At 26.6% G+C, this 22,031-nt stretch overlaps 1 protein-coding gene across 5 annotated transcripts in view; it reads left to right on the top strand.

Moving 5' to 3' along the window:
- The window catches only part of LOC101235964 (SCO-spondin), a 204,726-nt gene that overhangs the window by 162,176 nt on the left and 20,519 nt on the right, over positions 1-22,031 (top strand). For 3 of the 5 annotated variants that reach the window (XM_065808144.1, XM_065808145.1, XM_065808148.1), the window contains 6 exons: positions 5,208-5,275; positions 11,349-11,479; positions 11,659-11,891; positions 14,200-14,346; positions 15,088-15,631; positions 19,121-19,331. In XM_065808144.1, coding sequence (XP_065664216.1) covers positions 5,208-5,275; positions 11,349-11,479; positions 11,659-11,891; positions 14,200-14,346; positions 15,088-15,631; positions 19,121-19,331 — 1,334 coding nt within the window. The remainder of the gene's footprint in view (positions 1-5,207; positions 5,276-11,348; positions 11,480-11,658; positions 11,892-14,199; positions 14,347-15,087; positions 15,632-19,120; positions 19,332-22,031) is intronic. The other 2 variants (XM_065808147.1, XM_065808146.1) reach the window with 1 other exon arrangement.

The raw sequence follows: 22,031 nt of genomic DNA on the forward strand, positions 1-22,031 counted from the left end.
TTCACGAACAAATACAACTGCAACTGCATTATGTGAAGGGAGATTATAGCGATATATATTAATACAAGAGGAAATGGGTTCTCTTCACTAATAATAGTTTGCAATCAAAACATTAAATCATTTAAGCAAAGATCATTACCACGATGTTGTATTCTAAAATTTACTGCTGCAAGTGGATCATAGATGTATAGTTGACAACATATCGTCGGAAAGTCTTGGTTTGGCCTAAGATTACCTATACAATGAAAAACTTGACCACATAATCTAAAATATTCAGTCCATGATTCATGGGTTGAACTACATTAACTTTAAATGAAGCAAAAAGAAAGGCATTATAATTTCAAATATATTTTAAAAAATTCAGATTGGCATTTCCATCTGCATGTTTTCCTTTAAAAAATCTTGTGGAAATGATGAAGGTTGCGACAAAACTACCTTTCCATTATGGCAACATAAAAAATTTGTTTCATCAGGAAATTTCTTAGCACCGCAATGCTGACAAATGTTATTCATTTCTCCTAAATAATTATAATCTGGAAATAGTATTACTTCTTACTATACAATGTATTCTTTCATATCTAGCAGCATTTCTAGCATTTTGTTGATTATTAATTTCATCTCTCCTAATTTCGAAATGATTAATTTCGAAATGATTATTTTTAACTCGCTTAACCAAGCTCTCCTCATTTGGGTTCAAATTATTTGCAGCCTGCCGAGCACCATTTCTAGCATTTTGTTGATTATTAATTTCATCTCGCCTAAGCCTCTTTCATTTTTGCGACAATTGCCTATTAACATTTCCATTTTCTAAACTAATATCTGCTTCTAGCCTAATATCATCCATTTAATCTACACTTTTAATTGAAAGTAGTAAGAAAAAGTCTTGAACAAATCTCGAAGATTGTGATCTCTCCTATATATTTTTTTTCTACTCTAAATAGCGCACACAAATAGTTTTTATATACAACAAACTGTCATTTAAAATAAATTATACAATAATCTTTTGACTTTGAAAAAATATATATCAGCTAGGAGATGTTTGAAAAAAATTAACTTAGCAAATAATAATAAAAAATATTAATAAAAACCTGCAATTCTAATAATAAAAATACTGCTAACACAGAAAAATTAAAAAAAAAAAAATTTTGTATTATTTCTTTAAAAAATTATTAGTTAACGTTTTTAAAATCTTCACAAAACTTTACAATATTTTGTTCTTCAATACCACATAAATACATCATCTTATAAATTTGAAATAAAAAATGTAATGAATAAGTAAATAAATAAGAAAAACATTACATACAAAAATGAAAATCAATGTACCTTATAGAGAAAAGCTGTTGTGATTTACCAGGGTAGTAGTTGTTAAATATTATTATTTCATGTTAGCTTTTAGAAAATAATTTATGCTGGCACATCATGATTCCAAAATATTTATAGCAAAATCATGTAAAATAAACAGCGCTAACGATAAAAAATAAAATTGAGATTAAAAAATTGTATATATGGCAAAATAATTTGTGTTGGCTTTTTGTAAATGATTAAAAGCAGTGGTTTTTAATAATAAAATTACCTATTTATCATTTTTAACAATAGACACCAACGTGAAGGTAAGCCAAATGTCTATCAACTCTAACTACAACAAAAAAACAACATCACAATAACAACACACAACAATAGTACACACCATAAGTTAATATAATATGCATATTTTAACTTAAGTAGCACAACATTCATATATAACAGAACATAAGTAACAACATTACGCAAAATGTTATTAAAATACATTATTATGTTTTTTCAGAATAATTAATAATAAAGGCTTGAAAATACCTAGACCTAATACAGTAACAGCTTGACCCTAAACACTGCCGTGTAACCCTCTGCTATAAGTACATCTCTTGGCTGGCAAGGTTGACAAATCTTGCTCTACACGTTTACCAAGTCACAGCACTTTGAAAACACGGAAAGAACATAATATAAACATATGTACCAACTATAAACACAATATATATATTTAACTTTATATACATATTTAAACACATTTATAAAACAATTATATAACACATATTAATACATACACAAACAATAAAAAAACACTTTACATTAATAGCATTACAGAAATTTCAAAGTAGTAATAACCAATTTTATCAAAATAAAATTAGTATAACTTTTTTGTTGCATAAAAAATAATTAGGCCTCATCCATACCCCTGTTTTCCTTCTAAAAAATAAAATATAAGCTAAATAAAAACAAAAATGTTAAAAAAAAAAGTAAAGCTAAAAGAAAAACTAAAACAAGCAAAATGTAAACGATTTAAAAAATTAAAAGGAGTGAACCTTTCTACTTTATATCTAATAAAACTGTTATATATAAATTGCTAAACTATTTTCTATACTTACTTCAATTAGAATATGATCTTAACGATAACTATTTATCTTAATATGATTCTTTATGTAATATTTATAAACTAAGTAATAATAATTAAATTCCAAAAGGTAAAAAGGTAAAAAGGTAAAAAACTTGCTTAAGAGATCTTTCTCCAATGACTGCGCGCATTTTGAGAACGTGCTTTTTCAAATTCAGAAAAGCCTAGTAACTAATTAAAACTACTTTAAAAACAAAAGCGAAATGGCGTTCAATGTTAAATATTAACACTAGCAATTATATTCATTAAGTCAATTCATTAAGTCAAGTAATAAAAATTTTTTGCATCCTGGATTCTTTTCGGACATCTCTATTTTGAACTGAAAAGTATGGTTATTAAAAAAAAGCTGTTATAATTTTTTGAATGGATGATATCAGCAAGTTTGATTGTTGGGAAAAATAAATCTAGATGATGACAACTGCTCTTTATATTTTCTGCCTAGGGCTGGATACAACATTTAGCTGTATTCTGTAAACATATTTCTCTGTGCAGTGCTCTAGCTTTTAAAGTCTCGTCTTTTAAATTTATAGGATTGTGAGGTGATGAGAGTTTCCCCCTCCCCCATCATGTAATGCTGTTATCTGTTTTTAATTCTGCTGAATGTGCTGCCATTAATTATAACAAATAAGATCTTTTATAATTTATTTTTTTTTTAAGAAATTTTTTTTGAAATTTGTAATTTTGTATGAAAATTGTCATGAATTTGTATTTCTTAACAAATTTGCCCTAATTATTGATACTATTAAAGATTCTCCAGAAGTCACGAGAGCCTAATTTTTGTGTAAAATACAAAATTTCATGACCTGAGAATAGCGGGTTTTGGTGTTGGACAAAACCTTTTTACAATGGTTTTTAGCAGTAATAAACAGACGTCTGTTTTCTGGAGAATTATTGTAATGGTTTAAATTTGAAAATGCAGCAGCACAATGTCAGGAAAACCATGGAGTAAGGCTTGACCTGGAATTATTGAGAGGGTATAAAAGATTTCATGCCAGCCTGAGTCCACGAAGTTATGTAAGAAGCACATTTGTCAGCAGGAAGATGAAAGATTTCTACCCAAGGGCCATCACAAAGAAAATCATGGAAAGAGTCCCAGTCACCTTTGAGGTAGTTTTAAGAGTTGATAGAGATGATAGGGGAATTCAGGTGATGAAGAAGAATGAGATAATAGTTTTAGAGAGATCAAACCGTGATCTGAAGCACCTAAGGGTGAATGTGGAGAAACTGAGCACTGACTAGGATCAGAAACAAGACATAGATCAAGTAGAAAAGGTAAATGATTCAGCTTGTCTGGAAAGCAAGTTAGAAAGTTGAATATTTGAGTAAGGGATTGAGAAAGGCAAAAGTTGTGGGCTTTAATGCTTGCAGATTCACTGACACTAGAGCCAAACTATTCAGTGTGATGAACAATAAAGTTACCAACAACAACAATATTGGCAGATGGATAAAGAGAGATGGCTCGGTCAATTTGATCAGAAATAACATCAAAAAGAGTGCAGTCTTGAGATAAAGGAGAGTGATATAGAACAAAGAGGAAGGCGATAGAGTGAGGTGGTGCTAAACCAAAACACATAAAAGAATAGTCTGTGGAGTCAAACCAAGTTTCCCAACAAATGGGTGAATTCTTACAAATGTAAATGCCCTGGCCAAACATGGGACTATTGGAGTCTTTGTGAATTAAAGGAAGATAACCATCAATACTAAGATCACAAGATAAGACAGCTCAACTCAAATTAGTCTCACAAAGAGCAAGTAGGTCTGGTGAACTTTGCAATTGACTCAACAGAAGAAAAGTTACTTCGAAGACCATGAATATTATTTAATGATAGGTTTAGAGAACTTGGTGATGACGATGGTTTTTTGTGTTTTTTAGTTTTTGGTACTTTAGTCATTTTTAAATTTGTTAAAGAACTTGACTCAAAAGCATAGATAGTACTCAGTACACTATTTAATAGTCCAAGCAATTGCCTCATTCTTATTAATAAACCCTAAGCCGTAACAAAGGGCTCCAAATGTGGTCTTGATAATGCACACCAAAAGTACAAAAAGGGACAATACCTATGCGTAACATGGCACTGTTAATACTTTGATATTTTTCAGCTGTTGATGATATCAGCCTCTCTGAGAGCCACCACAGAGTTCGGGAACCTGACTACCAGCTGGCCACAGAACCATAAAACTTTCAGAGCTGTACCCTCATTAGGAGATAGTAGAATGAGTTGCATAATCATAAAAACAGAGACACAAGCAAAACCCATGCATTGAGTCAAGAGATCCAGCATTCAGCATCCTAAACTGGAAACAATGTATTAAAAATACATCTGCGCCAACCAAATAGATGAAGAAGGAGTGAGCGTTTGGTCAACAGATAGAATCTGTTTACCCATTAAGTCTTTGCCTAGGAGGCCATCTACAAGACAGTAGCCGGATGCATTTAACATCTGCCCAACATGAGTTTTTTTATTGAGACACCATCTCTAGCCTTTACTCAACCAAGAGCCCCAAGGCAGGGGGTGTTTTAAGTCGGCTTCTCCTAGCCTTTGCCTAAAAAAGTGTATCCTACAAGGCAGCAGGACATAAAGCAGATTGTACTGGGTTACATGTTGCTAGTAGCAGGATAACCTGACCTGACCTCAAATAAAATTATTTGATTAAATTATCAAGTTATTAACATTTTAAATTATTAAATTAAAATATAATAGTAATATATAAGAATATATTTGATAAAAATATAATAATTCTTTCATTATACTAACAATATTCAGTTTACTTTATTTAGTTTCAAAAAAATTTTACAGCAGAAAAGTTTACGAATGAACTATATTTTCAAGATGTTCAATTTTATAGGTAATTTCATTTTTTATACAGTTAACTATGTATTATGTTATATAGTGTGTATATGTATATATATATATATATATATATATATATATATATATATATATATATATATATATATATATATATATATATGTATATATATATATAGCGCTCAAAATAATGAACTTTTTTGTTCTGGACAATTTGTCCAATAAATACTCAAGTTTGGCAGACATGTATAATAAAACATAAAGAAATGCGATCGGAGGCTATTTTTGACCATGCTTAAAATATTTTGTTTTTACAACTTAACCAAAGCAGTTTATTTTAACAACTCAAGGTGTTTCTTAAGTGCGCTGAAAATAAAAATAAAATTTATTTTCTATTTATTTTTAACTATTTACTTATCTTGCTTATCTTACTTATCTAAAAAAATAAAATTCTTAAAAAGAACAAAAAATCTAAGCTCATAAAGCTAAAATTTGAAATGTAAAATATATTTATATTACGTTTTTTTAAAATTACTGTACTATGCGAAATGCTTAAATTAATAAAAATTATAAATATATTGAATATTTAAATTATTAAGTTTACTTATTACTTTATTAAATAAAGAAACAAATTAATTCTAATAATTGTTTACAATTAAACTATTTTATTTAAATTATTAAAGAATATTTCATGTAATTACATTTATATAAATATTAATTTTTTGAATAAACTTTTTTTATGATTGCTTTTATAAACACTTTTCGTAGCAAAAAACTTTTTAGTGCGAAAACAAATGTTACGTAACAAAACTCAAAGTTAATAGAAATAAATGTTATAAATTAATTTTAACTTGCAAGTGCTTACATTTTTGTTTTTAAAAAAAGATGCGTGCACATACTCAGTGGCAGAAAAAACAAATATTGGGAAAATTTCAAGTAAAAACATTGCAATATTTGTATGTTCTGTAAGGAAATTTATTCACTGTTTTATTTTTTAACACTGTTTTGTTTTTTAATGAAAATATTTTAACAAGTTGTTGTGTAGCTAGTTACTTAAAAAAATGTGAAAAATAATATGAATTTAAAGTTTTTAGAGTTTCTTTTGGAAAATTGATTTTTAAAAGTAGAAGACGTAGAAACTGGATTGAAGCTAATGGATTAGCCTACTCCATCTGATTTTATAACAACAATTAGTTTGATCTAAAAAAGAGAAGAGAAAAGTATCCTATGAAGCTTCATTTAAAAAACAACATTTGGCTATCAAAAACAACATTTGGCTATCAAAACATCTACGGTATTGATAACTATACTGAGGAAATACATTATGAAACTAAACCACCAAATAATAAGTCTACTATTTCTAAATATTATTAACACAATATTTATAAAGCAGAATTTTAAAATTTTTCCTTTCTATTATTGCAGCACAAAACTTAATTGAATTATTGAACTTGAAAAAATAAGCTTTACTTGAACAAAGTAAACATATTTCATACCAAAATCTAATATCAGACAAAAAAAAAGAAATATTTTTTAGACTTATCGTAAAGAATATTAATGTCCCTTTCAAAAGATTTAAAAATTAGTTCACTTGCAATTGTTGTTTTAGGACCATCTTAATATTGTGCTTACACAGCTAAAGCAAAGTCTATTAAATAAAAATACTGCTTTTCTGCAGTAGCCCTGCAATAGTGTAATATCTTAAAAATAATAATACCAATTTTCTGCTAGAGTTGCTAATCTGATTTTTGTCCAAGCTCTGGAGCAATAAAGAATAACCTACAATAATGTTTTTGAAAAAAAGTTTAAAGACTGTATTATTGATTGTACTGAGGTTTTTATTGCAAAAAAATAATTTTAACTTTACGATAGCAAACTTGGTTCAGTTGTAAACATATTGATACCATTAAATTTGTAACTGGTATATAATAAAAAACAGCATTTAGTTTGCTGAGGCAACCAGTTTATTTTCTGCTGGCTAGAGTGGTTGTGTATCAGACAGATTACTATATAAAATGAACTTTTATCAGATGCTTAAACCTAATTGATATATACTTGCTGACAGAGTGTGCTGATTCTTATTGCTTACTACTGTTATTTGAAAACTTTGTTTCTTTTATGTAAAATAATTTGACTGTATCTTTAGGTTACCATATTTATTAATTTGCCAATAAAGCCAACTATACCAGCTTGTTTTAATTTACTATTAGTTCACTACTCCAAGGACTCAAAATTAAAAATGCTATTGGGGCAACATTAAAAATCATAGCTTTAACAAAAGACTACAATTATCTTGATGCAAAATCTAGACAGCTTTCTAATGTTCCAATACATTATGTTTATAAATAGAGGAATTTGATGTATAAAATGTTTTTGTTAATTATATGACTGTGAGGATCACTCAATTTATTAGATAATACCATGTTGAATATGAATGCCTTTGATCATTTTAATATAAATGTAGTTGATTAATGTAAATGCATATATTCAGGGTGGCCAGCAGTTTTTCATGTTGATTTTCCATGAACATGAAACTTTTTGCTGACTCATAAACTTGCTTCAAAAGTGCTGTCATTGACTTTTAAATAATGATGTTATTATGAGACTTTAAAAATACATTTTTTACAATCTTATTTTGATTGTCAATTCAAATAATAACTTATAGTTTGCAACTAAATCAATCAAAATTCTCTGAGTTTTGCATAATTTATTTAATTACCTGATTTAGTAGAATTTCCAAGCTGCTGGCCACCCTGATTATTTTTAAATAAAAAAAGTAAATTTATAGAGAAGCATTATATTATTATTTACAGATTAAAAATCTAAATACATTTAAATGGGGTATTAGTTTTAATTTGTCTACTGTCTGGTTTAAAAATCATTTCATAACCATTTAGTACTTTTCGTACTCTACTAAATTCATTTTGTTCCAACACAAGTGTAAAGTTTTTTAAATTACCCAATTTTTTTACGATGCTATAATTTTTCCAAAACTAGGTTTTTTTTAACTTTCCAACCATTTCCTGTTGATTTGTTACTACTTCTTGTTACAGTTGGCAATATTAGGTGTCACTAACCACTGCACTTCAGATGCTAAATTACTACTACTAAAAAATATTTGATTATGATTTTATTATTTATTAAATTTCAAAATATTTTTAAAAGCAATATAAAGTGAAAAAGCTGATAAGAATTTTTTTTTTTTTTTTTTATTATTTTGTACAAGATGAATCTGAATATAAAATTTGCAGAAGAACATGAAATATATACATAAAAATTTTTGATAGCAAAATTTATAAAATAAATAAAATCTTTTATTTTTATAAAATAAAAAAAAGTGTGTTTAATTAATTATATTATTAGTTAAATTTTTTATGTAAATAATTTTTTCAATCATTTTTCAAAAAGAAAAGAAAATTTTATTTAAGGATATAACAGAAATGTAAAAAACATTTTTAAAATGTATTTATATAACGAACTTATGAATGTATACCTGTAAAGATTTAATTTTTTCTGCCTACAAGTATGCGTGTGCATGTTGTTTACAAAAAAATGTGATGTTGCATGGAAAGTCATCTATAGGAAATAAAAAGTTTCATTAAGCATTAAAAAAACTATTACATTGAAATTTTTATAAAATAAATTTAAAAGGGGTTTTAAAAGCTAAAATATTCGTTTGAAATTTATAAAAACCATTGGACAAAAAATAGAATAATTACTGAAATAAATTTAAATCAAATATATTAAATTAATTTAGTTTATGAAGTTTATATATAATACTGAATTTATTAATAATTTTGGAACAACTAAAATGATTATAAAATAAATGCACACAAAATATGGTTCAAACAAAATGGCTGATTGATTTCGTTTTTTACTGGACAAATGCTGGACTCTATCCGATGTCTGGCAGCTATTTCGAGCCCTGTATATATATATATATTTTACATATATATATACACACACACACATGCAAAAAGTCTATTTTCAGAATAGGGTATATGCAATTTTGATTTTATGTGTTGTTAAAAATGTTATTTAACTAAAATTATAATTAGCGCATGAAACTCCACTTTATTAATAATTTTTACTTTATTTATAATTAGTAACTTATTAAAGTTATTTTTCTACATATATATTTTTTCTTATTAGTTATGTGTTGTTTTTTCAAGTTATGTAAATTTTTTTTTTTACAATTTGGCATATAAAAACAAAATTGCTCATACTGTTTTGAAAAACCAAACCGTCTAGATTTGAAGTAAATATGTTTAAACTCACAAAAAATTTCAGCACTATTGAACTACTTTTTCTTTGCCCTCTAAACACATGTTTGGAAAAAAAAGGAGCCAAAAATGACCAAAAACTGCTATCTTTAAATGTCTTGAGGGCAAGGCTAACATAAATTTTTTTAATAATTTTGTTTCTAGGGTTTTAATAAATATCTGAATTTTTGATTTAAAAAGTTTTTTTCTTTCTTCTCATTTTATGAATGTTTATTATTTGTATTATTTTAATTAGAATAAAATAAAATAATCCTTAAGTAATTACTGCAATTTAATTGTGATCAGCAAAAACCACAAGTTGCATTCTTTTACTTTTTTGCAAAATTTTGAGTTTTTATTGCGAAAATTGTTCCTTATGTGCAGTATCAATAATATTCTGAAAAAATCAATCATGTGCCAAAGTACATTGAAAGAATGTTTTACTGTTTCAAATGTATTTTTAAAAATATTTAATATTATAAACTAAATTTTAAATAATAACTTTAATGGGAAGATATAGCATTGACTATAAAAAAGATTTATAACAGAATATTATAAATTTTTTTTTTACATAATGGCATTTTAATAAAAAAATTGTTTTTTTTATTTGATAAACCAATCAGTTAGTTTAATCATATAAAAACATTTGCATTTCAATTGAAACTTCTTTTTTTTGTTTTTTTGTTTTTTGAAAAAATGGTTTTTAAAAATAGACTGCACGTATTATGCAATTTTTGTTTTATTTCTAAAATGACTTTTAGCGTTTTTTGTCTTGTTTGTTGAGGCCTTTCAAAAAAAAGAATTACTCAATTTCTTAAGCAAGAAAAATACCTGAGAAAGTTGGCATCGAACAACTGTTTAAGGAAAAGTAGCAGAGAAAGACAAATAAAATCCTAGTCCAGAAGAATCTTTCAAAAATGATGTTTTCTTGCTTTTGATTGACACAATTGAATCACCTTTAATAGACAGGATGGACAAGTTCTCTGAATACGAGTAAGTGCTATTTGACCTGAAAAAACTACCACCAAAGGAAAAACTTAAATAGGATTATAAAATGTTACAAGAACACCTCACTGAAAAAGATTTTAAATATAAATTTAGAACTGTACTATAATTTTCTACATGTCAGTTTGATAACTACTGCTTTTGACAAATAATGTGAGCAGAAGCAGATGGCGACCAACAAGACACCATTAAAAGCAGTCACTATAATCAAAAACGCTCAAAGACCTTTTTACTAATCTATGGGTAGCACTACACATATTGCTGACAATTTCAGAGACAGTGGCTATTTGTGAACATAGTTTCAGCAAATTGAAGTTATTTAAAGCCTACCTAGGTACATCAATGATACAAGAATGGTTGTTGTCGCTTGCGATACTCTCTATTAATAACAAGGAAGCAAAAAAACTAAACCTTGGAAAAAATATAAAACAATTTTTCTTAAGGAAATCTTAAATAAAACTGTTATAGATTTAACATTTTGTTAGTAATTTATGTCTTTATTTAGAGTTGTCATTACATTGTTTGAACTATTTAATTTCTTTGAATTATTACAATCCTTGAATCGAGTGTATATATATTTATCATTATGGTAGGTTGGTAGGTAGTGTAAGTATTAAAGTTTTAATGGCAGCATAAAACACTATATATGTAACTCTTACTGAAGGGGGAAGAGGGGTTGCAACTACATTTGACCTAGGTGCTGCCAACCCTAGTGGCTGTCCTGCACACACACACATAAATTTATATATATATACATCCTTGTATAAATGAATATATATTGATAAATACATGTTTATGATAAATTAAAATTACTTTGTTATTATTTTTTTTTTTTTTAACTAGAAACACAAATATTGGTGTGATTGTAAGATTTACTTATAAAGCACAAATAGGAAATGCAATTGAGAATTGTGAAAAGTTAATTAACTTTGAATTGGGACCTAATTTACTTGGTATTTCAATCAAACCTTGTGGTAAGATTTAATTTAATTCATTAGCTTTTTAAGTTTGTGTTTGTTTGAGAATTTGTGAGCCTTTACATTTTATTTTTTTGTTTAGTTTTTTTAAACTAAATAATTTAAAAATGCATGTAAAAAAGAAAGTTAAAAAAACACAAAATTTGTAATATTTCATTTAATTTTGATATATTTAGATTGCTGCATTAATCAAACAGTTGGGGACAAAAATTTAAGAGGAGTGTATACATTTCCATTCACTACAGTTAACAATATATCAACAATAATGTGTGCATACAACTCCAGTATTACTTTTCAAACACAGTGTATAATAAATAATGCTACTTATTTACCTGAGTTGGTGTTTGCGTCTCTTAATACCTGTCCATTATATTCCCTGACTACTTATCAACTCACCAATACAGCTAATGTTAGTTGAAGTATTTTGTTTTTTCATAATACATATTATTTATTTTTATTTAAATAATCATTTTTAATTGTTATTAAGTGACAAAAATTGTTTGGAGGGATATAATTCAATTAAAGTAAAATTACAAACAACATACTATGTGGTATTACAGACACAAATGGAAAATAGTTCCAGATTAAAAATCTCTAGAAGATCAAAGTAATCGTAAAGCAATGGAAAGCTCTAGAAAATTTGATGAAAACTTTGAAGTTCATATTTTTGATAATTCCTAATTAATATTATTGCAAATAAGTTTTAAATGATTTTTTTTTAATGAAAGGTTTGAGAAATATTTGTGAATTTTTATTTAATATAAAATGTAAGTAAACATATTTAAAAATATAAGTATAGCTTTTAGTTATGGTATATTAATACATAAATGATCAATTAAAACACATTTTTAAAAGATTTAAAACAAAAAACAGCAAGTGGTTACAGAGCTGCAAAAGTGCAAATATTCCTCAATATCCATCTTATAAAGTCACTGCAGTCAGTGACTCTAAATGAAAAATCAAGTATAAAACATTATTTTTCTTGTGATTGCCTGAACTACACGCCATTTTTTTCGGCAGTTTTCTTTAGAACTTGGTTTCTTTAGATACATTAGATGCTGCACATATTCCCACCATCAAATCCAACTAATAAATTAAATAGGCATGCAAGAAAAGTGCATTGTGTTGTATCAGAAATGAAAACTTCTTGTTTTAGAAATTTTATCCCATCTCATGACATTGCAATTGGTGAAAGTACTATTGGATTCAAAGGTAGAGTTGCATTTTGCATGTACAATCCACAAAAACCCACAAAGTGGGGCATTCGCATTTTTGTCTTAGCCAATAGTGAAACAGGTTACATTAGTTTCTTTGAACTGTATTATGGTAATTGTACTACTGAAAGTTTGGCAAGACCTATGGTGCATTTGTGTAATGAGCTTTTAGAGGCTGCCCAAGGTAGTAGTTATCACTGACAGGTTATATACTAGTTTTTCTCTTGCACAAGAGCTCCTCAAAATGAGCATACAAACAGGGATAAAAATGAAAAATAGAAAACAATTACATGCAGGTATAAAAAAATTCAAGTTAAAGAAGCACAAAGTTTCTGCATATATACACTCTTTCAATGTTATGATTTTGGCATGGCAGGACAGGCGAAAGTTTCTAATACTAATTACTTTCCATGATTCAACAACTGAAGTTACAAAACAAAGAACAAAACTAGGTATTGTAGACATTGATAAACCAACTGTTATTGTAAATTATTTAAAACGTATGGGAGCTGTTGACTGAGTTGGTCACTATTGTTCTAGCTGTTCATTTCTACGCAAGTCTTTAAAATGGCGGAGAAAAATATTTTTTGTTGTTGTTGGAAGTTGCAGTTGTAAACAGTTATATATTGTTCAATAAATTTTGTGAATGCTATAAAACAAACTTCGACACCTAACCTACAGACAAAATCTCATTGAGCAATTAGTTAGAGCATGTTGTAACATTCAAGAACAAAGAGGAAGGCGATCATCATTAGATGACAATGAACGCCTCAACCGAAAGGTCTCTTTTATTGCAGAAGTAATAATGCCAAGACTGTCTAGTCTGCAGTGACAGAAAAACACAGGGTGGTAAAAGAAAACCTGTATAGTATTATAAAACCTACACTAGAAAACCAGGACTACACCCTACTGATTGTTTTGAACTTTACCATACAAAGACTGACTTTCGTGCAAAATAGGATATCCAAAGACGATATTGTAATTTCTTTGTGAATAAAAACAAGTGTTTACATATTTTTGTTTTTTCTTTTTTGTTTAGTGCTTGCACTTAGTTCATATTGTTTTTGGTAAAACAAAAATTAAATATTTTAATGTTACAAAGCCTATTTTTATGAAAGATAGAGAGAAGCCATGGGTCAAACATATTTTTTCTGTTATATTTAAGGTCAATAAGTAAAAAAAAATTTTTTTAAAGATCTCAAAGGGTTAACATGATAATTTGTTTTTTAGCACTAGTACTACTTCTGCTTCTTTTTTTACTCTATAATTTAGCACTAATTTAGTTTATTACAGGTAGTTAATTACGCAATGCTAGTAATGCATTGTCATTTGAATACTTAAGCAAATAAAAAGAAAAGTACTGCTTGCAATAACCAAGTATAGGGCTTCTTATTTAAAAAAAAATGAATGTCACTGATTGCCAGTTGCATTGAATATTAATACTGTGTATGTTAAAATGTTTTTGTTCTTAATTTCTTCTTTATTTTCCTTTTTTTTTTATAGCTTAATGTTACAATAGCAAATATTCTGAATGTTACAAAGGAATTAAATAGCATTATTGAAAATGGTAACCTAACATCCAGTTCTGATATTAAATTGATTTCAACCATTTTAAAGAATATTATTAGTGTCAACTCTTCTTCAGAAAAAGTGAGCATATTTTTATTAAGTATTAAATAAGATTTTACAACTTATATATACATACACACATACATACACACATACATACATATATATATATATATATATATATATATATATATATATATATATATATATATATATATATATATATATATATATATATATATATATTCCTATACTTAACGGCTAAGAAAATGTGTTTGTGGTAAAAAATAGCTCTTTGCATGTTTGTAGTTTTTAAGCTGACAAAATTAAGGTTAGATTATGTTAAAACACATTAATTTAATTGCAGGAAGTAATTAAACCACAAAAGCACAAATTAAAAGAATAGAATATTTTTAAAACATTCTAAATGTTTTTATTTTATTTTTTGAAAATAAAAACATTCTGAATGTTTGTTGAATGAATGTTTATTTTTTATTTTTTAACTTTAACATCTTATAGCCTGACTCACAACGGAGTGCTGCTACATCGACTGACAAATAGCCTAACTTGCAACCGAGTGCTGCTACATTGACTGAGGATTTGGTTTGGGCAGGCAGTCTATCAAACAATTATAAAAAATAAAAAATTTTTCGGGTCTTTAAAATTAAAAAATACTTAAAGCATTTTATGGCAAAAACTTAAAGACAACAATGCAAGAGTATATATATATATATATATATATATATATATATATATATATATATATATATATATATATATATACACACTTTTTCTTGAGGTGTATACTTAAATTTTTTTTAGGTAACCAATGGTGTTTTATCATCCATTAATAGCTTGTTAAGTTCAAACTCAAGTTTAGTTCAAAGTACAAATCAGATTTATAATTCATCCGCTGAGTTTTTATTTTTATTGGATGATTTGGGAAAGCAGCAGAGCAATAATGTTAGTATATCGTTAAAAAACTTAGGGTTGACATCATATTCAATAAAACCAAATGGTAACCCTGTTTATGTTTATTCTACAGAATACAATGATAAAGTTGGTGTTAACATATCAAGTGATGATTTTGATGATGAGTTAGAAGCTTTTAACAATTATATAGTTCTTCCTTCACAATTGTTTATGGGTGAAAATAAAGTTCAAGTTTATTCATATATATACAAAGACAGTTCTTTTTTCACAGAAGTAAATAAAACCATAGAAAGTCTCATTCTTTCTGCTTCTTTAAATGGCATTGATGTGAAAGACTCCAGCAGTTTAATTAATATAAAGTTTTCCAAGCTTTCAGGTGTTTCAGAGACTGAAAAATCAGGCAGCGTTACTTGTAGTTTTTATAAAGTAAAAGGTTTGTCAAAATTCTTTTGTTTTTATCAAAGTTCTTATGCTATTTTATCTAATTTCTTTTGTTAGATTTCTTTTATTTTTTGAACAATTTATAATTTTAATACATGTTTGTAGTTTAATTATTTTTTAAATACACATTCTTTATGACGTGTTATGAATATATTTATATTTATGACGTGTTATGAATATATTTATATTTATGACGTGTTATGAATATATTTATATTTATGACTTGTTATGAATATATTTATATTTATGACGTGTTATGAATATATTTATATATATGACGTGTTATGAATATATTTATATTAGAGTTAATAATTACGATTATGATAATCTTTTTTCAAATTCATTTTCTTTTTAAATAAAAAAGTAATATTTGATTGCAGTCATAGAAATTGGTTCTAACACAACTGAGTAACCAGTTTTATCCTTCTTCTTGGTTTTGTTTCTGTATTAGAATACTAAAATGTTTGTAATTAAATGTTATTTTTAATCAAAAAAATTTAACAATATGAAAGTTTATAATTTAACAATGTAAAAATAATGATAGAAAATAAAAATTTAAGTTGAAACTTATGAAACGTGTCATTAAAGATGTATTTAATTACGTTTTATGAACCAAAACTGTTTAATTAATAAAGTAACTAAGTGCTTTTTATTTATTGATACTGATGTGTCGAATGTGTATATAATTTTTTGTAAATAAATAACAACATTGATTATATATACTTTTATAATATCATTTAATGAACTAGAATTAAATAACATAAATAACACAAAAGAAAGTTCAAAGCAACAAAATCATATGATAATGCGCCAATAATTAATAACACATTTTCAATCTGTCAACATTTAAAAAAAAATATCCTATAGCTAGTTTTGCTTTAGGATATTTTTTTTTATGCAACAAGCAACATAACTGTGGCATTTAAAATCTGTCCATGAAATATTTTTTTTATTTTTTTAAAATCTGGCTATAACTTAAATTTCACCTTCTTTGATTTGCCTCTAATTTGCTGATTGCTAATTTGCATAAAACTCTGAGTTATGTATAAAATTTTAAATATATTTAATATATTTAAAATTTTTAATATATTTGCTACTATATGTGTGTGTGTTGTGGCCATTAGGTCTGAGCCCAACCCCCTCTAACTCCATAATGGCATAACCCCCTGTTGTAACCTGTCCTTAAAAGAAAAATAAGATTTCCAAAATTCATTAGGCTTCATTAAGTTCTAATGATTTTTAAGTAAGATGAGTTAAAATGAAACTCTATGTTCATATAACACTTTGTTAATCTTTTATGAAGCAGTTTATATATTTTGTTGCATTTAATTAGTTTATTTGAGTGTATATCATTGCTTGTCCTTTGCAAAATCTCAAAAACATATAAAGGAGACAAGTTGATGTTGTGTTTTTCCTGTGATTTTTGTGTAATTAATGGATTTTTCTACTAAAAAGTTTTATCAATTACATGAAGCCATATTTCCATTATCTAATCATATTTTGCGAAATCATTATAGCACAATATTAGAATTAGAATTTTCATCATCACATTTGTACTATTAGGGTTGTGGTAGTCATATGACAGACAGTCAGAAAAGTTTATCTTCTTCATTTTAGTTTACCCTTGATTTAAGTTAATAAATGATTTAAAAAATTGCAATGCAAATTTTATAATTATTTTATAATTATAATTAGCAATTAAAGAATCATATATTTAGCTCTGTGGAACCGTGAATAAAATAAAAGATAATCAAGAATTAAAATCAGCAGAAGCTAAAAGAGAAACCCTGGAGACTAATATACTAGTAACACAGTAGTTACTATGAGAAGCAAATGTTTCCATTTCTTTGAGTTATTTCTGGGTGTTGAACCCATGGCAATTGAATACTCCTACATTATTTTATAACTCCATTAATACATATTTTATAAATCCATTAATAAGTTAATTTTAGTCCTAATTCTGGTAGGAAAGTTGTACAAGAAGAAATAAAGAGAGGGAATAAAGTTTCATTATCTGTGTAAGTTTAACCTCGGTTTGAGTTGTTATTCTATTTATAAACTTGCAATGCATTCTTGATAAAATGTAATCAAATATAGGTTTGTTTTCAAATCTATGGTTTGAAAACAAACCATAGGTTTGAAAACAATATATGTGTTGATGACACTCAGTTTAAAGGATAACATAAAAGTTTGTTTCCAAGTTGAACTTATTATTTTTAAACTTAAAATTTTTATTATCAATAAAACTGCTCATCATTTTAGTATCAATGAAGTATTTTTGTATGTACGATAAGTATGAACTAAAAAAAATTAGTTCCATACATTTCATATGCCTAATGAATAATTAGTTTGTTTTTTTTAACCATAAAATTAATTATTTTTTTTATTTGATTATTTTACAATAACACAACAAAAATTTAAAAAAAAACTGGTTACTCGAAGCGAAGACCACTGTATACATGTGCACAGTTCTGTTAAATACGGTATGGTTGTGTATAAAACAAGCAGGGTGTTGGAAATTCCTAATCAGACACTTCGTGATAAAATATCTGAAAAAACTCCTATAAAGATACAACACTTCAGGTATGAATCTGTATTAGGTGAATGAATTAAAAACAAGTTAGTTAAATGGTTACTAACTTGCACCAGAATGGGGTTTGCCATGTAAATGCCAATGGAGCTTTTAATATGCTCAAAAAAATCTTAATGAGTTAATTTGTCTTAATAACAATGGGTTTCGCATTTTACAACATTTTTTAAAAAATATGGTTTGATATATGCAGGGACATGATAATTTATAAACATATTTTTTTTTTTGCTTGAAAGTGTGACATTTAATAGTTTATAGTGCACTTTTAAATTAATAAATATTTAAGTTGATTTTGTTGTTTGTTATATATAGTAACACATTCCATGACTTAAAAGCATGAGATGTTCCTATATATAAAAAACAACTGTCTAGTATTCATAACATAGTAGTGTTCATAAAATTTTAAAAAAGTAAAAGGATCTTTTATCAAAAAGCATGTTAAAGTTTTAATTGAACACTATATATATACCACCTATATACCGTGGAGAAAATGATTCTAGAAAAAGTTCAACTAAGTCCGAATGAAAAAGTATTGTTTATCACTGCAAAGCAACAATAAGAAATTTTTAAAAAATATTGTTTTGCGATTTAAATATTTTTAGGTTTGCATTTTTGCATTACTTAATGTTAAAAAAAGATTTAATTCTGAGATTATTCATGTAATACAGGCATGAAGTTTTGCAACATGTATTGCTTATAGTTTTACATCAAACTGCATACTTATTTAAAAAGTGACTATTTCTGAGATATCCCACAATAATTTGGAGGTGAAGTTTAAAAATCAATTAAAAAGTTTAGAATTATTAGTTTTATTTTCTAAGCCTATTTTGAAAAAGTGCTTTTTATATGTTTATATAAATGTTATCCAAATAGATTGTTTCTATTAAACAGAAAAAACATGGTCTTCTGATGGATGCAATATTGTCCGTCTGTCTTCATTGGAGATAATATGTCAATGCAATCATTTAACAAACTTTGCAAAAATATTTAATGTTTATCAATCAAATGATGAATCGCTTGGCCTTGAAATCGTTACATGGATTGGTTGCGGATTATCAATTGCGGGATTAGTTCTTACAATTGTTAGCTATTCTGCTTTTCCGTGAGTTTTTTTATTAGTTTTTTTTTCTTTCTTTCTCTGAGTTTTTTTAATAATTTTGATATAAACATATTTAGATTAATTTAAATAAAAAAACATATTTAAATTATAAAATAAGATAAGATTATTAAATAAAAAATTAAAAAATAAAAGATTATAAAATAAGATAAAATTATTAATTAAAAAAACATATTTAGATTAATTTAAATAAAAAAAGCTTTTCATAAGCCTAATATGATCCAGGTGGTTATAAAGTCAGACAAAAAAATACAAGAGATGTTTTTAAAAGGAAATTTTAAATTAAATGAATTTTGAAATATTTCAAATTTTTTTGTTCTGTGTATTGATTTCTACATTTTAGCGTGCATTTTAATTTTGATAAAGTGATTTGATAAGGATGATCATTAATCAATAAAAACAATCTAAACCAAGTTCAATGCAGTTTTATATCAGTTTTGTTTTAAAATTCTAAATCAGTTTTCCACTAATTTGTTTATAATTAGCTCTTTTTCATTCGTCATAGAATAATGTTAATTTACTTAGATCCTTTAGATTTTTTTTAGAAGTTATTCTAATAAAAAAAGTCTTTCTTTGTATTCATACATATATATGAGTATATATACTCATCACTAAAAATTTGTTTGCTAATTAGTTACTCTATTGAACATAAAAATTGTTTTATATTATGTTGCTTCAATAATTACATGTTCTTTTTATTAAAAAAATCTTTGTACACCATAGTTGGTGCAAGTTTTTTATTCTATTCTTTTACCTGAATGAAAATTTCAATTTTCTCATAGATATAATACAGGTATGACCAAATAGCGGCTCTTAAAATGTCATTGCAACTCGCGAGCCATATGCGACTCTTCAAAAGTTTTATTGTTTTACTGATAATAAAAACATGAATTATACATAGCCGGAAAACATATTGTTTGAAAATGGATAAAGCAAAAGGTGACAATAAAGCACTTCACAAAAAATAGTAAGAAAAGAAAAATTGAAGATGAGAACAGATCATTTCATGGTGATTGGACAGGAGAAATACGCATTTATTGAAAAAGAAAATAAACCTATGTGTTTAATTTGCAATACTGAACTAGCTCATAATAAGACATGTAATGTTAAACGCCACTATGAAATAAAACATGTGTTTTTCTGAAAAATACCAAATAAATTCATGTCATAGAAAAAATAAAATCGAGTTGATTAAAACAATATATAAAAATCAACACAATTTCTTAAAAAACATTGCAAAAAGTAAACATCCTTACACCAATGGAGAGTAAAACAAAATCTTTTGATGTGATCTCAGTTTTTGAACCTAATAATAGCAAAATTCAAAGGTTAATTTCAAATATTTCTGTTTCGCGACATACAACTGAAAGAAGAATATCTGAGATTAGTGTCGAAGTTGAACAGCGTTTGTTAAATGGCTTAAAAAATGGTGAAGCATTCAGTTAAGCATTGGATGAATCAACAGATATTTTAGATAAACCTCAAATGCTAGTATTTGTTAGGTATGTAACTTGTTAGATGTACTTGTGAAAGAAGAGTTGCTAGATTTAGTAGAGCTAAAAGACACAACTCGTGGAGTTGATTTAAAGGAAGCCCTTGACACTGTTCTGTTGAAAGCCAATGTTCCTAAGGACAAGCTTGTTAGTGTTGCTACAGATGGTGCAAAAGCAGTGCTTGGAAAACATATTGGGCTTATGGGTTTACTAAATAGTGATCCTACGTATCCAGAGTTTATTCCAGTTCATTGTATGATTCATCGAAAACATTTAGCAGCAAACAATTTTAATTTTCCAATTGTTTTTAAATCAGTGCTGGAGATTGTAAATTATATTTGATCTAATGTAAAAAATCACAGACAGTTTAAAAATTTCATTAGTAAATTGGATCTTGCTGACAAACCAAGTGACTTGTTGTTTTACTTTGCTGTAAGGTGGCTTTCAAGTAGTGACGTTCTTTATAGGTTTGTAGAACTATTAGAACCAATTAAATGTTTTTTAATTTCAAATGTCTCCTGCGTGAAAAGCAGGAGACATTTGAAATTTTTGACAATGTGAATTTTTTCCAAGATCTTTTATTTTTAACTGATGTAATGCAACATTTACAAAATCTGAATTTGTCGCTTCAGGGAAAAGAAAAAATATATCTGATCTTGCTCAGACTTTATTTAGTTTTCAAAAAAAAATTGCTTTATTTCAGAAAGATCTTAACTTAAAAACTTTTAATCATTTTCCTCAAATGAAGAAGATGATTCATAATCCTAATCCTACAATTCAGTATGATGAACATAAGATTGAATCATACCGATAAAAACTTCAGAATTTATTCAAAGACTTTCAAAATAGGATTAAAGATTTGTATGCTCTTAAATCATCATTAGCACTTTTAGTAAACCCTTTTTTAATTGATATTATTAGTGATGGTTGTCCATTTCCAAAAAATATACTTGAAGAAACATCTCAATTTGAAATAGAATTACTTGATCTCCAATAAGATCAAAATCTTCAAATGCTGCATAAAACACTAGCTTTATTAGATTTATGGAAAATGGTTCCTGAAGTTAAGTATCCTCAACTAAAAAGGATTAGTATTAAACTTATTTCAATTTTTGGTTCAACATATACATGTAAATCTTTATTTTTGACTAACAAATTTGTTAAATCAAAGTATCGTGCCAATCTAACTAAT

Source organism: Hydra vulgaris, chromosome 10 (genome assembly GCF_038396675.1).
Source record: "Hydra vulgaris chromosome 10, alternate assembly HydraT2T_AEP".
Classification (NCBI taxonomy): Eukaryota; Metazoa; Cnidaria; class Hydrozoa; order Anthoathecata; family Hydridae; genus Hydra; species Hydra vulgaris.